This window comes from Lepidochelys kempii, chromosome 2 (assembly GCF_965140285.1).
Source record: "Lepidochelys kempii isolate rLepKem1 chromosome 2, rLepKem1.hap1, whole genome shotgun sequence".
NCBI lineage: Eukaryota > Metazoa > Chordata > Testudines > Cheloniidae > Lepidochelys > Lepidochelys kempii.
Window position 1 is genome coordinate 75,757,729 of NC_136381.1, and position 16,233 is coordinate 75,773,961.

Below are 16,233 nucleotides of genomic sequence, written 5' to 3' on the forward strand. Positions count from 1 at the left end.
TAGTTATCCTTGGGGACCCAGCCTACCCCTTAAGGCCATGGCTCATGAAGCTGTACACAGGCAGCCTGGACACTAGTCAGGAGCAAGTGCAGAATGGTGGTAGAATGTGCATTTGGACGTTTAAAAGCGCGCTGGCACAGTTTAGTGACTTGGTTAGACCTCAGCTAAACCAATATTCCCATTGTTATTACTGCTTGCTGTGCGCTCCACAATTTCTGAGAGAGGAAGGGGGAGACGTTTATGGCGGGGTGGGAAGTTGAGGCAAATCGCCTGGCCGCTGATTACGTGCAGCCAGATACCAGGGCAGTTAGAAGAGCACAGCAGGGCGTGCTGTGCATCAGAGAAGCTTTGAAAATCAGTTTCATGGCCGACCAGGCTACGGTGTGACAGTTCTGTTTGTTTCTCCTTCATGAAAACCCGCCCCCTTGGTTCACTCTACTTTCCTGTAAGCCAACCGCCTTCCCCTCCCGCCCTTCGATCACCGCTTGCAGAGGCAATAAAGTCATTGTTGTTTCAAATTCATGCATTCTTTATTAATTCATCACACAAATAGGGGGATAACTGCCAAGGTAGCCCGGGAGGGGTGGGGGAGGAGGGAAGCACCGGGTGGGGTGGGGGAGGAGGGAAGGACAAGGCCACACTGCACTTCAAAACTTACTGAATGCCATCTTTGTTGCTTGGGCAGTCCTCTGAGGTGGAGTGGTTGGGTGCCTGGAGCCCCCCGTGTTCTTGGGTGTCTGGGTGAGAAGGCTATGGAACTTAGGGAGGAGGGCGATTGATAACACAGGGGCTGCAGCGGCGGTCTGTGCCTTTCCTGCACATCAACCATACGCCAGAGCATATCAGTTTGATCCTCCAGTAGCCTCAGCGTTGCATCCTGCCTCCTTTCATCATGCTGCTGCCACCTCTCCTGTTGCTCCAGCCATCTGTCCTCGCGTTCATTTTGTGCTTTCCTGGACTCTGCCATTGTCTGCCTCCATGCATTCTGCTGGGCTCTTTCAGTTTGGGTGGACTACATGAGCTCAGAGAACATTACATCACAAGTGCGTTTTTTTCGCCTTCTTATCTGCGCTAGCCTCTGGGAAGGAGATGCTAGTCGCAGCGTTGAAACATTTGCAGCTGTGGGAGGAAAAAAAGGGAGATTAAAATTGAAAAAGACACATTGGCCATTTAAAAGGAGGGGCTGACGTTTTCGGGTTAATGTGTTTCACAAACCCAACTAACCCCCTCCCCGCCCCCCCACACCCAATATTCTGGGATGATAGCTTCACCCCTCCCCCCACTGCCTGGCTAACAGCGGGGATGATTTCTTTTCAGCCACAGGCAAACAGCCCAGCAGGAACGGCCACCTCTGAATGTCCCCTAAATAAAATTCCCCTCTTTCAACCAGGTGACCATGAATGATATCACTCTCCTGAGGATACCACAGAGAGATAAAGAACGGATGTTGCTTGAATGCCAGCAAACACCGGGACCACAGGCTGCCATGCTTTCTTATGCAATAATTCCAGACTACGTGCTACTGGCCTGCCATGGTAAAGTGTCCTACCATGGAGGACGCAATAAGGCTCCCTAGAAACCTATTGCAAAGGCTTTGGGAGTACCTCCAGGACAGCTTCATTAAGATGTCCCTGGAGGATTTCCACCCCATCCCCAGACACGTTAACAGACCTTTCCAGTAGCTGTACTGGCCGCGAATGCATCCCAAGTCTTCAGGGCAAAGTAAGCATTAAACACGCTTGCTTTTAAACTGTGTATTAGATTTACAAAGGTACACTCACCAGAGCTGCCTTCAAGGTCCGAGAGCCCGGGTTGGGAGGGTATTGGCTTCAGGATGATAAACAGTTCCTGGCTGTCAGGGAGAACGGTTTCTCTGCTTGCCTGGTGTGCGCTATCTTCCTCGTCCCCAAAATCCTCATCCCTGTTGTGAGAGACTCCCCCCTAGCAGGAGTCCACGTACAGGGGTGGGGTAGTGGTAGGGTAACCCCCTAGAATTGCGTGCAGCTCATCACAGAAGCAGCATGTCTGGGGCTCTGACCCCAAGCGGGCATTTGCCTCTTGGGCTTTTTGGCAGGCTTGCCTAAGCTCCTTAAGATTCATGCGGCACTGCTGTGGGTCCCTGTGATAGTCTCTGTCCTTCATGCCCTTGGAGATTTTTTCAAATATTTTGGCATTTCATCTTTTGGAACGGAGTTCTGATAGCACGGATTCAACTCCCCATACAGCGATCAGATCCAGTACCTCCCGTTCGGTCCATGCTGGAGCTCTTTTGCGATTCTGGGACTCCACAGTCACCTCTGCTGATGAGATCTGCACGGTCACCTGTGCTGATCAGCTTGCCACACTGGCCAAACAGGAAATGAAATTCAAAAGTTCGCGGGACTTTTCCCGTCTACCTAGACAGTGCATCTGAGTTCAGTGCTGTCCAGAGCGGTCACAATGGAGCACTGTGGGATAGCTCCCAGAGGCCAATACCGTCAAATTGCATTCACACTAACCCAAATTTGACCCAGCGATGTCGATTTCAGCGATAATCCCCTCGTCGGGAAGGAGTACAGAAATCGATTTTAAGGGCCCATTAAGTCGACAAAAATGGCTTCGTTGTGTGGGTGCAGGGTTAAAGCGATCTAATGCTGCTAAATTTGACCTAAACTCGTAGCGTAGACCAGGGCTTAGACCCCTAAGCACTCTATGATGAGCTTCATCAGACCTGCCAACTTCAATACATCTAACTTACCTAAATATTCTTTAACCTGTTCTTTCCCTATTTCAGCTAGCATTTCTTCCCTTTGTTGTTAATACTAACTGTGTTGAGTATTGCTCACCATTACCCTTTTTAGTGAAGACTGAAGCAAAATAGACATTAAGCTTCACCCAGCTTCTTTCCTAGTAGAAAGCAGAAATATGAATTCAATGCTTTTGCTTTCTTTGCATCATTATTGACAATTTTTCCATACCTACTTAGCAACAGATTTATGACTTTCCTATGATTTCATTTGCCCTTGAAATACTTCTTAATAGTCCTTCCTGCACTGTGTACCAGTTAAGGCTGCACACATTACATACCTAATATAAAAGTCTCTAAAGCAAGGAAACGAAAAGTTAAGCCATCAAAGAGTATATGCCCTTTATAGCTCTACCCAGATTCACAATCTCATAATTCAATTCACAAATGTCTATCTTAAGTACATATATGGCCCCATAATCATGGTTTCTGAGCACCTCACAATCTTTAATATATTTATCCTCACAACACCCCTGCGAGGTAGATAAATATCATCATCCCCATTTTACAGATGAAGAACTGAGGCACAAAGAGACGAAGTGACTTGCACAAGATCACACAGGAATTCTGTGGCAGAGCAGGGACACGAACCCAGGACTCCCATATCCTAAGCTGGTGCCCAAATCACTGGAACATCCTTCCTCATTCTATCCTTCCTTATATTTACCTGAGTAATAGTATCCACAAAGATTATGTAAATCCAATAATGGGTATGTATCCATCCCTACCCCACAGAAGGATCCAAAAGGGTATGCTGCAAGTCCACTAGTAGTTCAGGGTTCAAGAGGGAAGGCAGAACAGAGAAATGCTCAAAAAGGGCAATTTCAGTGGCATATAGCCATGAAAACTTCCAATATACTGTAAAGTATGCACAGTAACACTTCACTGGTTAATCTTCAAGAGCTATAGCATTCACCACTAATTGTCTTTAGTTGGTTTAGGGGTTTATATATGATAAAAATTTGAGGGATTAGGTTCTCTCTTTATATGTATTTATTACCTCCTAAAAGTAAAAAGTTATATTTCTAAGGGTGGCATTTTAAAGTATCATTGTTCAGCATATCAGTATTTAAGACCTAGGTCACACTACCTTCATTGTGCCAGGCACCATACCAGCACAAAAACAAGATCCCCGCCCCAAAGAGTTTATAAATCTAAGATCTTGGTCCTACACAAAGAACTGTGTTGGAGGATCCCTGTGCCCATGCAAAATCCCACTGAAGTCAATGGGGCTCCAGACAGGTGTAGGACCGAATCTACCTATACTCTACAGGATTGGGGCCTAAGAAGGCAAGTGATATACTAAAGGGAGAAGGGGGGAAATACTAAATGAAAAACAGGTCTACTCAGAACACTGTAAATACTTCATAGCTTCCCCATAACACAACTGCCTTTTAAAAACAAAAACAAAAAGGCCACTTTTCTCATGTGCCCCTGACCCCTCTATAAGAACAAAATTGGGAAGTTGTTTCTCAAAATTGTTTTAATTAGTTGCAAAAACAACCATAGTTTATTTTGAAAACATGAATAATGAACCTAATTGGTATATATGCCTTCCATAGTAGCTCCTGTAAAGTGAAATTAAGAATACCTACCTCCATTTTCTTCTCCATTACTATTGTTTGTCTCAGCCATTTCAGTGCCATCTAACTCAGATTCACATCCTAAATCCAATGTTCCATCTGCTGGACATGTAGATTCTTCTTTCTGCAGTGTTTTTTGGTTGTTTTTTTTTAAAGGGAGGAGGGGAGAGAAAAGAAAAATAATGTAAGGCCAGCCACAAAAAATGTTTATATTAGGGTTAGGTTTTCCCGAAGGTAAAACTGTTGCAACACATATGGGTGTCTACATTTCAAAAACTGATCTGCTTCCTGTATAAGAGTTAATTTATGGCAAGAATAAAAACATGATCTTTACGAGATAATTCTTTTAGCTTTTGATTTTCAAGTTATCCTGTAAAAAGTCACATTTTAGACTTTTATATAAAAAGTTATAAATCAAAGTGCACTTCCTTTCACTTTTTGTGTTTGAACAGACTTGTTTGGCACTTAAAAATTCCAGTCATCTAACTGAACGTCCTAAGGGCTGCAAGAGAAACAAATCCTTTAATGTTTCTCTTTTCCCTGTGCCTGTTTCCTGAATTCAAATAGCTGCAGCAACCTGGAACTCAAAAGCCATGGGAATGATTGCAAATACCTGGTTTCGAGCCAGGGATATCTTCAGATTTAAAACAAGACCAAACTAAACATTATTCCGTTAGCAAATGAGAAAACGATTATTCTGAAATCCATTCAACGTTAATCAAAAAATAGTGCATTTTTAGTTCTAAGGAGCAGCATTATCCATACTGCTTTTATTGTTTCTAAACTGTGCAAAATTATTTTTCTATCACAAATATCAGAGAATTTTCCCCCAAATTTAAATAGATTAAATCTAGTCTGCAGAACTTGGTTTTCTTGCTCCTACTTCACCCTTTTCTCCAGTATGAAGTCACTATCGTTTGATCATGGGTATCAGGAAAAAAAAATTTTTTTTTTCAACCAGCACAAAACAGAAAAACACAAACAAGAAAAAACTCACAACTACAACTATCACCATCTCTTAGTATCAAAGCACTCAGGATTTTAGCACTGTAAGTATATTCCTGATTTAAAATAAGCTGTAACTTAAAAGCTGTTTACACTGAACTCGCAAAAGTCTTCCACTGTTCAAAAAATGAAATATTAACACAATTACTTCATGAGAAAGTCAGTGATCCTCCTGAACTCACTGCTTATAAAACAAAGGCCTTTCTGTTAACAACTCTGAAAAAGCTGTATTTTAGCTACAGCAGGGTTTTCTTACCATACGCCAAATTCAAGAACACGTATACTCTTTCTGAGATAAAACATTCAGTGCTTACTTTCATTATAAGACATCTGAAAACAGTTAGAAAAAGACTTTCAGCTCATCTACTCCCCACAGAATCTAATTTGTTTTCCTTTATATCTATTGAGACATACATGGCACTATTAATCCACTTTATGTACTTTCCATATGCAAAAATTCAACTTACTTTGAGAGCATAGAGTCCCGACTTCCCAGGGATTTTGAAGAACGTTCCATCACCTACACGAGTGTTAGTATGAAGCATTGCATTCAGACAAGCTAATGGAGAGGTTCCACTGAAAAATAAAATTGTGCAAAAATAAAGCAGTCCAAGATTGAGTGCCTCTTGTAAAACTATTCCCTCTGTCTTTTTTTTTAAACTCATGCTTGCCTTTTTCTTTTTTTTTTTTTTTTTAAATTCTCCCAACCTTGAAAACATCTACATTACAATAACAGGGCAGTTTCAAACTTAATCATATGCATCTGTCCCCGAGGCTTCAGGCAAAAAGTCTGTGAATTATAATTATGCTTTTCTTCATAGAGCAATCAGCTTCATGTTCTAAAGCACCAAAGTCCAAATATTTATGTGAAATTACTTCACAAACAACACCATGAAGCCTCATTTTCAAAATGTTACAGACAATGTGGCTGCTGCACATGAATGATCAAAACAGTACCAAGTTCAAGGGCAGCTGCATCCTATAGGATGAAAGGCAACAAAAGAATAATAATAAAGAGCTCAGGAAGAACATATTTAAACTTACAGGAGTTAAAGTTACTTAGGACAGCATTTTTCTAAAATGCCCAACATAAGTTACTATAGAAACATGCACACACATATTTTATACTTTTAGTGGCACAGTAATTATATGCAATATCATATTGGAATGCACTTTGAAGTACCTTTTAAAAATGGTCAAATAAAATCAATACCTTCACACAGAGTTTAATTTGTACAAATATCTTTAGGTGATGTATACACAGAGCCAGATTTTACATGCAAGAGAAAAACAAAGCAAGCATTTTTGATCTGGCTAAATTCATATTATTCTGAAAAGTTAATTTGGGGGATAGTGAAGGTGCAGGGAGTGCTCACAAACTTATCCTGTTTCATATTAATGGAACAACTAAAATTAACTACAGGGTTTATAGGTGTACTGTCATCATATCTATCTCCCCATACACATTGTTATACTTATGATTAGAGACTAAACTTCCAACTGTGTTTCTTCACATAGACTCCAATCTTGCAAACACACATGCTTAACTTTAGCCACATAAACAGTCCCACTAACTTAAGTGTAACTACTCATATGCATAAAGTTATGCATGTGTGTTTGCAGGATTGAGGCTACACCCAGCAAAATACTGGGCATGGAACTTAAAGTCCATCAGAAACTAATGTGCTTCAGTTAGACAATCAAAAAGTCTGCAGGAATTATGGTTCAGGAGTCCATTATAATTTTTTTTAATTATACTGGTCCCTATTCAAAACTGTTTCTGGTAGATTTTATTGGTAGGAGCTAAATTCTGTCCTCTGATGTGGACACTGTTCCTAATGAGTTCAATGGTTGCATCTCAAAGCAGAATTTGTCCATAATGTATGTAAATTAACTTTCTGACAAGATGGATTATATGATCATTTATTTGTTGTTCCAGTAAAAGCTCATAGGTAGTTAGTTATAAGGTGTCCTCATATCAGAACAGCTGTAGAATATAATTTATTATAGGTCACCTAAAGTGCCATATTACCACAATATTTACTCTGTATTGACTCTCAGACAGTGTACATACTGCTTCTCCATTAAAAACCAATACTACAGCTAAACCTGCTGCTATAGCTCTTCATGTCAGATATTAAATGGTAAATTTTAAAACATACGAACAGAACATTTTTGAAGGATTTGTTCTTTAAAAAAATTATTTTTCCTGCAAATAAAAAGAATCCTACATTTTGAGCTGATATAATACTATGTGACCAGTCTAGGAATGTGAATAAATTACAAGTACAGCTAAAGTAGAATACATTAAAATGTCTTGTTACTGTTTGATGATCAGTGAACACAGACTTCAAATAAGATGCACGCCTTTCTCTAGAAATGTTCTTATTGAATTACTGGTTCATATACCGTGACATATGGCATTTAACTTAGTAATGCAAGACCATTTTTCTCAAGCTACATTTTTTAGATGATAACATATATAACTTGAAGCTACTGATAATTATGTCAGATGCTTGGAGCTTCGATTTAGTGAAACTGTCAGAAATGAAGACTATTTCAGCAGGATGCTGATAGGAAGATGCTAACTGCAAAGGCAGCTGAATTCTTTGCATGGAATAACAAAATAGAGTTGTGTGTGTCTATATAATACTCAAGTTTGCATTTTGCATCTTTCTTCTAATTTCTACTGCTGGTCCATCTAGAGAGATTTTGGTCACAACACTTGTGTTTAGATATCTCATCATTGGCAATTAAAATAATACAAGATAAATGAACTCAAAATATAGAACTCTCCCCCCATGGCCACTACTGTTCTCGCAGCAGGTATCTTAATCTTCAAATACTGGCCAATTAGTAAATGGACAATAGTAACCACTTTCTGAGTACAAAGGAATCCATGTCAGCTACTGAGCAGTAAGTACATGTATCCGATGTGCCAACTTCAACAATCCCTATATTAGCTCCCCTCCTATAGAACACGAAGAAGGGGAAGTAGAGATCAGACCAATACTCCTGGTGTTAAAGTTGAACTGTATTATCCTCAGGAGACACTTGCCACATACATCATCAGAAAGCACTGGGCTGCATCCTGAAAACCCAATGACTAAAGATCCAATCATGCAGTGTGGTGTCGGCTGAGTGGAACTGAGTCTAAATATTTCCCTACTTTGCTAGGGCTGTATGCAACATATAATGATCACTCCAACCTTCCCTCCTTCTTGAAGGCCATACTCCTCTTTTCACAAGCTACCACTCTGTCTTGTATGTGGTAGAGAGAGTCAAGGCTGCAGATGCCCAAGAATATCTTTAAAAGCTACACGGTTGTTTTCCCCTTTTACTGGGTCTTTCCTAGGCATTTTGTGACTTCCCCTGCCCCTATTTTATTCCTTGCATATCAAACAGAAGATACTCAAAAAACTTTGGGTCAAATTCTTATCGGAATCAGTTCAATTTTGACCAAGTTGCACACCATGCCTTGATATTTATGCCTCGAAAACAGCCACATGTCTTAAACCTATATACTGAAAAAACGTTTGTCACTATGAATCAGCATATGTGAAATTTCAGCCTTTAGAAGCATATATTTTATACTGTGCGGAAAACTATTTTGCTATTATGAAAAACATTCCTGAGTACTTTCATCTGTAGTAATATGTGTCTTTAAAGTGGGTATTTTCTGTTATCAAAAGAAAACCAATTTACTCACACACACACACAAAACAAGCACTTTTAGAAAATACTTTCAAAATTATAAAATGTTTTTAAAAAGATACTTACTTCCTATAAAGGAGATAGGGAGGCACGAAGCAACCACATGCAAAACAAGAAAGAAAGAGAATAATTGGTTAGTCTTCCAATATAAAAAGGTGTTAAGACTTTTTGATAATTTAAAAGATATTGTCAAGAAGTTTAGGATGCAAAATTTGTTCTTTTCTAAAACTGTTATGATTCAGAAGTACACAAGTTCTTAAACACTGTGTGATATCTTCCTCCTAATATGCACACAAACTTCCATTTATCAGGGCAAGCTTCCTCTTTCTCCCCTCAAAAAGTATCTTGTGTTTTGAGTTCCCTCTGCTCGCCCTGCAGCAGGTGTTAACTACATTAACCCCCTGTAAGCAGATAAGAAAGAAATCTGACTACTATGTTCAATCACCCTCCATAAAACAGTTTTTGCCACAGAGAAAAGGACAAAAGTCAATACAAACAAGTTTTTTTTTAAGATTACTGAGCACAATGAAAAATATGTTTAAATAAATTAAAACCTTTTAAAAAACCTTAAAGTTGTAGCCTCCGTTTAATTTTAATCATCTTTGCTAGATGACAGGTTTCAGAGTAGCAGCCGTGTTAGTCTGTATTCGCAAAAAGAAAAGGAGTACTTGTGGCACCTTAGAGACTAACCAATTTATTTGAGCATAAGCTTCCGTGAACTACAGCTCACTTCATCAGATGCATTCAGTGGAAAAGTGCATCTTCATCATCTGGACCCATGGAAAAGAAGCCCTTGAGGAATTCCACCATGATTTCAACAATTTCCATCCCACCATCAACCTCAGCCTGGACCAGTCCACACAAGAGATCCACTTCCTGGACACTACGGTGCTAATAAGCGATGGTCACATAAACACCACCCTATACCGGAAACCTACTGACCGCTATTCCTACCTACATGCCTCCAGCTTTCACCCTGACCACACCACACGATCCATCGTTTACAGCCAAGCTCTGCGATACAACCGCATTTGCTCCAACCCCTCAGACAGAGACAAACACCTACAAGATCTCTATCAAGCATTCTTACAACTACAATACCCACCTGCTGAAGTGAAGAAACAGATTGACAGAGCCAGAAGAGTACCCAGAAGCCACCTACTCCAGGACAGGCCCAACAAAGAAAGTAACAGAACGCCACTAGCCGTCACCTTCAGTCCCCAACTAAAACCTCTCCAACGCAACGTCAAGGATCTACAACCTATCCTGAAGGACGACCCATCACTCTCACAGATCTTGGGAGACAGGCCAGTCCTTCCTTACAGACAGCCCCCCATTCTGAAGCAAATACTCACCAGCAAACACACACAACACAACAGAACCACTAACCCAGGAACCTAACCTTGCAACAAAGCCCATTGCCAACTGTGCCACATATCTATACAGGGGACACCATCACAGGGCCTAATAACATCAGTCACACTATCAGAGGCTTGTTCACCTGCGCATCCACCAATGTGATATATGCCATCATGTGCCAGCAATGCCCCTCTGCCATGTACATTGGTCAAACTGGACAGTCTCTACGTAAAAGAATAAATGGACACAAATCAGACGTCAAGAATTATAATATTCAAAAACCAGTTGGAGAACACTTCAATCTCTCTGGTCACTCTATTACAGACCTAAAAGCGCAATACTTCAACAAAAAAAAACTTCAGAAACAGACTCCAACGAGAGACTGCTGAATTGGAATTAATTTGCAATCTGGATACAATTAACTTAGGCTTGAATAGAGACTGGGAGTCGATGGGTCATTACACAAAGTAAAACTATTTCCCCATGTTTATTCCCTCCCACCCACTGTTCCTCAGACATTCTTGTCAATTGCTGGAAATGGCCCACCTTGATTATCTCTACAAAAGGTGTCCCCCTCCCCGCCCCCCCCATTCTCCTGCTGGGAATAGCTCACCTTAAGTGATCACTCTGGTTACAGTGTGTATGGTAACACTCATTGTTTCATGTTCTCTATGTATATAAATCTCCCCACTGTATTTTCCACTGAATGCAATCGATGAAGTGAGCTGTAGCTCACGAAAGCTTATGCTCAAATAAATTTGTTAGTCTCTAAGGGGCCACAAGTACTCCTTTTCTTTTTGCTAGATGGATTGCCATGAGAAAGATGACTTGGCAAAGTACACTGTTTTAAAAAAAGGAAAATTAATTGATTAAATTCAGACAAACATTTCCTCACACTGCCCAGCCAACGTACCTCAACTGAAGAAGGGAGGCCACCAGTAGCAATAAGAGGAGTCCAGCCATCATGCACATGCAGATTTTTGTTTAGGTCTCTTTATCAAGACTAGTAACAAGGGTGTCACTTAGTTCCAAGTCTGATGGCAATTTCTACAATGTGGACACCTGACCGCTGCAAATGGTACTAAAATCACCGATTCATTTCACACAGTCGACCGAACAGCCAACAGATACTAACAACTTTTGACCACAACTGGAAACAAACCAAAAGTGAAAGCTCCATAACTCATTACTAATTCCTAGAGCTAATACGAAGTCATATCTTTAGTATTATTCAAATATTCTGTAGAAGCAAAAGATTTACCCTACACTATAAATAAATTAAACTAATATTTGTTCAATATATATGGAAGCCAGAAATGCTGGGGAAAGCCTTGACTGAGCATGTTGTTTGCCCATGCACACTGTAAAGCAACACATATAGGGTCTGATCCAAAGGCCTGCTAAAGGCCGTAGAAATACTTTCATTGACTTCAAGCAACTTTGGATCAAGCCCTTCCTTACACAGTAGCAATCAGCATGAGGTTATTACCTCTCTCCTCTTCAAGAACTGGCTGACACAAAACTTAAAGTGAGCAAAACCATTTCAACTAGGAAAAATACACATGAACACACACTGCTCTGATCCCGCAAACGTCTCCATCTAGTCAGACCCACACGCCCTACAGGATCAGGGTGGGGACATTTTCTCGTTTTCAAATATATTTGTTTAGAGGTGCCCATGTCTAAGAACCACCCTCATTCAGTAGCTACATTTATAAAGCAACTTAAGTGTAATTTTACAGAATTCATCCCTAATTTAAAGCAACTGATCAAGTAATTAAATGCAACAGAAGTTACAACTTCACCAACATAAGAACTACTGAAACTACACTAGATTAAATAATTTATAGTTCTCCTAAGGTTTTCAGGAGTTCTCTCCCCTGACCATCACCACCCATATAAGCAAACTGGTCATAATGTAAAACAGTGGTTCACTGAAGCAGACACAAAGTGTATTCTGTTACAGATTATTTAATATCTCACAGAGTATATACACTTTGGAAAGCAAGAACTGCAGACATGGATCTTTAAACTACAATGTAACACTGTTTTCCTGAACAAAGAAAAACTTCTCATATGAAGGTAAAAGTACAAAAGCAAAAGAAAATTTATACTGAAGAATAAGATGCTACCCATATTGTAGGTGGCTAAACTAGAAAAAATATACATAATACAAATGTCAACATATACTGTACAGACAAATTATATTTACACCTTACATTCACTTTTTAAAAAGCTATGCTTGTTCTCTTTTAACTGATCTGTGCCCTTTTGTCAGACACTGCTTAAAATACCACCCTGTATATTTCTCATATTCATAGCTTCTAAAGAATATGCTTGTATCATTAGGAAACCCCTTTAAATAACATTACTTATGGTAATGAGCATTCCTTGACCAGAAAGGAAATGAGAATAATATTTTACAAAACATGTTTTCACTGTAATTTGGTCTACATTTGGAGGAAAGTAGAGAGAAAAAAAAACCCCCAAGAAGATGAGACACACTCATACTGAAATTTAACTGCCTTGTAGGGACAGAAAATACCAAAAGAAACCCACCACAGTAGCATATAACTTCAAAAAGGATATCTACACAAAAATGAGAAAGCTGGTTAAATGGAAATTAAAAGGAACAGTCACAAGAGTGAAATGAGGGTAAGCTGCATGGAAACTATTTAAAAACACCATAACAGAAGCTCAAACTAAATGTATACCACAAATTAAAAAAAAAAAAAGATGATAAAAAATGCCACCATGGCTAAACAGAGTAAAATAGACAGAGGCAAAAAGGCATCCTTTAAAAATTGGAAGTCAAATCCTACTGAGGAAAATAGAAAGGAACACAAACTCTGTCAAGTCAAGTGTAAAAATATAATTACGCAGACCAAAAAAGAATTTGAAGATCAACTAGCAAAAGACATACAAACTAACAACAACAAAAATTAAGGACATCATTAGCAGTAAGCTCGCCAAATAACCAGTTTTCAGAGTAGCAGCTGTGTTAGTCTGTATTCGCAAAAAGAAAAGGAGTACTTGTGGCACATTAGAAACTAACCAATTTATTTGAGCATAAGCTTTCGTGAGCTACAGCTCACTTCATCGGATGCATTCAGTGGAAAATACTTTTTTTTCTTTGAGAGCGTGTGGCACAAGCTGTCAGCATAGTCTGTGTGGTATGTAGATTGTAATGGATTTTTTACCTTCAGTCCTTTTGGTATGATGTCCATCTGTTTTCATTTGGAAAGGAAGATGATGTCTGTCTGTATCTATATGAGATTTTTCATGAAGTTGATAGATTTCCACTCCATACGGCTAAATTCAGTGCCTTGCATAATGACGGGTTTCAGAGTAGCAGCCATGTTAGTCTGTATTCGCAAAAAGAAAAGGAGTACTTGTGGCACCTTAGAGACTAACAAATTTATTTGAGCATAAGCTTTCGTGAGCTTCATCGGATTTTCCACTGAATGATGAAGTGAGCTGTAGCTCACGAAAGCTTATGTTCAAATAAATTTTGTTAGTCTCTAAGGTGCCATAAGTACTCCTTTTCTTTTTGCAAATAACCAGTGGAGCCACTGGACAATCAAAGTGCTAAAGGAGCACTCAAAGACGACAAGGATGTTGCAGAGAAGCTAAATGAATTCTTTGCATCAATCTTCACTGCGGAGAACATAAGGGCGATTCCAACATCTTATCCATTCATTTTAGGTGACAAATCTGAGGAACTGTCCTATATTGAACAGTAATAAGTCACTAGGACCAGATAGTGTTTACCCAAGAGTTCTGAAGGAATGCAAATATGAAACTGTAGAACCACTAACTGTGACATGTAACCTTATTGCTTAAATCAGCCTCAGTACCAGATGACTGGAGGATAGCGAATATAATGCTAATTTTTAAAAAGGCGTCAGAGGCAATTCTGGCCAGTAAATCTAACTTCAGTACCAGGCATTTATCATAGAATCATAGAATATCAGGGTTGGAAGGGACCCCAGAAGGTCATCTAGTCCAACCCCCTGCTCAAAGCAGGACCAATTCCCAGTTAAATCATCCCAGCCAGGGCTTTGTCAAGCCTGACCTTAAAAACCTCTAAGGAAGGAGATTCTACCACCTCCCTAGGTAACGCATTCCAGTGTTTCACCTCCCTCTTAGTGAAAAAGTTTTTCCTAATATCCAATCTAAACCTCCCCCACTGCAACTTGCAATTTGGTTGAATCTATAGTACAGAACAGAATCATCAGACACGTAGATGAACACAATATGTTGGGGAAGAGTCAAAACAGCTATTAGAATTCTCTGCAGGTGTCAACAAGTATGTGGACAAGAGTGTATCCAGTTGATATAGTGTACTTGTACTTTCAGAAAGTCTTTGACAAGGTTCCACACCAAAGGCTCTTCAGCCAACTAAGCAATCATGGGATAAGAGGAAAGGTTCTCTCATGCCTTAGTAACTGGTTAAAAGACAGGAAACAAAGGGCAGGAATAAATGGTGAGTTTTCACAATGGAGAGAGGTAAAAAGCGGGTTTCCCCAAGTATCTGTTCTGGGACCTGTGCTGTTCAATGTATTCATAAATGATCTGGAAAGGGGGTGAACAGTGAGGTGGGAAAATCTGCAGACGACACAAAATTACTCAAGATAGTTAAGTCCAAGGATGTTATAAAGGGATCTAACTAAACTAGGTGACATGGCAACAAAATGGCAGATGAAATTCAATGTTGATAAATGCAAAGTAATGTGCTTTGGAAAACTTAAGCCCAACTATACATATAAAATGATGGGGTCTAAATTAGCTGTTACCACTCAAGACATCTTGCAGTCATAATGGATAGTTCTCCGAAAACATCTGCTCAATGTGCAGCAGCACTCATCAAAAAAGCAAACAATGTTAGGAGCTGTTATGAAAGAGATAGATAATGAGACAGAACATATCATAATGCCACTTTATCCATGGTACACCACACCTTAATACTGTGTACAGAACTGGTTGCCCCATCTCAAAAAATATATATTAGAATTGGAAAACTTACACAGAAGGGAACAAACATGATTAGGAATATGGAATAGCTTCTATATGGGGAGAGATTAAAAACACTGGAACGGTTCATGTTAGAAAATAGATGGTTAAGAGGGGATATGATAGATGTCTATAAAATCATGAATGGTGTGTGCAGAAAATGAATAGGGATATTTTATTTCTCCTTCATGTAAAACAAGAATCCAACAAAATTAATAGGCAGCAGAAGAACAACAAATATAAGGGAAGTTCTCCTTTACACAATGCACAGTGAACCTGTGGAACACATTAACAGGGGATGTTGTGAAAGCCGAAAGTACAACTGGGTTCAGAAAAGGATTGGATCAGTTCATCTAGGGTAAGTCCATCAATGGCTACTAAGCAAGACAGTCAAAGATGCAACCCCATGCTCTAGGTGTCTCTAAGCCTCTGAATGCCAGAAGTTGGGACTGGACAACAGGGGACGGATCAGTTGATAATTGCCTGTTCTGCTCATTCCCTCCAAAGCATTTGGCATTGGCCACTGTCGCAAGACAGGATACCAAAACTAGATGGACCATTGGTCTGACTCAGTATGGCCAGTCTTCTGTTCTTATTGTAAGCCCATTTTGATACTAAGCAATCCTTTCCAATGTGTTAGTTGCAGTATGCAGAATATAGCAATAATCTAATGCTAATAATAATAATGATAAATTTTTTAAATGTATGCTTACGAAACTCAGACAGAAACAAAAAAGTACTTTTTGAAATCCTCATCAAAAACTGTTTCAGAAT

General features: G+C 39.6%; 1 protein-coding gene across 2 annotated transcripts in view; it reads right to left on the reverse strand.

Annotated features, from left to right (window-relative positions):
- The window catches only part of ASXL3 (ASXL transcriptional regulator 3), a 130,639-nt gene that overhangs the window by 88,244 nt on the left and 26,162 nt on the right, over nt 1–16,233 (reverse strand). The window contains exons 3-4 of one of the 2 annotated variants that reach the window (XM_073331281.2): nt 5,841–5,949; nt 4,381–4,492 (exon numbers count right to left, since the gene is read on the reverse strand). In XM_073331281.2, coding sequence (XP_073187382.1) covers nt 4,381–4,492; nt 5,841–5,949 — 221 coding nt within the window. Of the gene's footprint in view, nt 1–658; nt 1,120–1,781; nt 2,311–4,380; nt 4,493–5,840; nt 5,950–16,233 lie in introns of those variants that run through there. The other variant, XM_073331277.2, reaches the window with a different exon arrangement.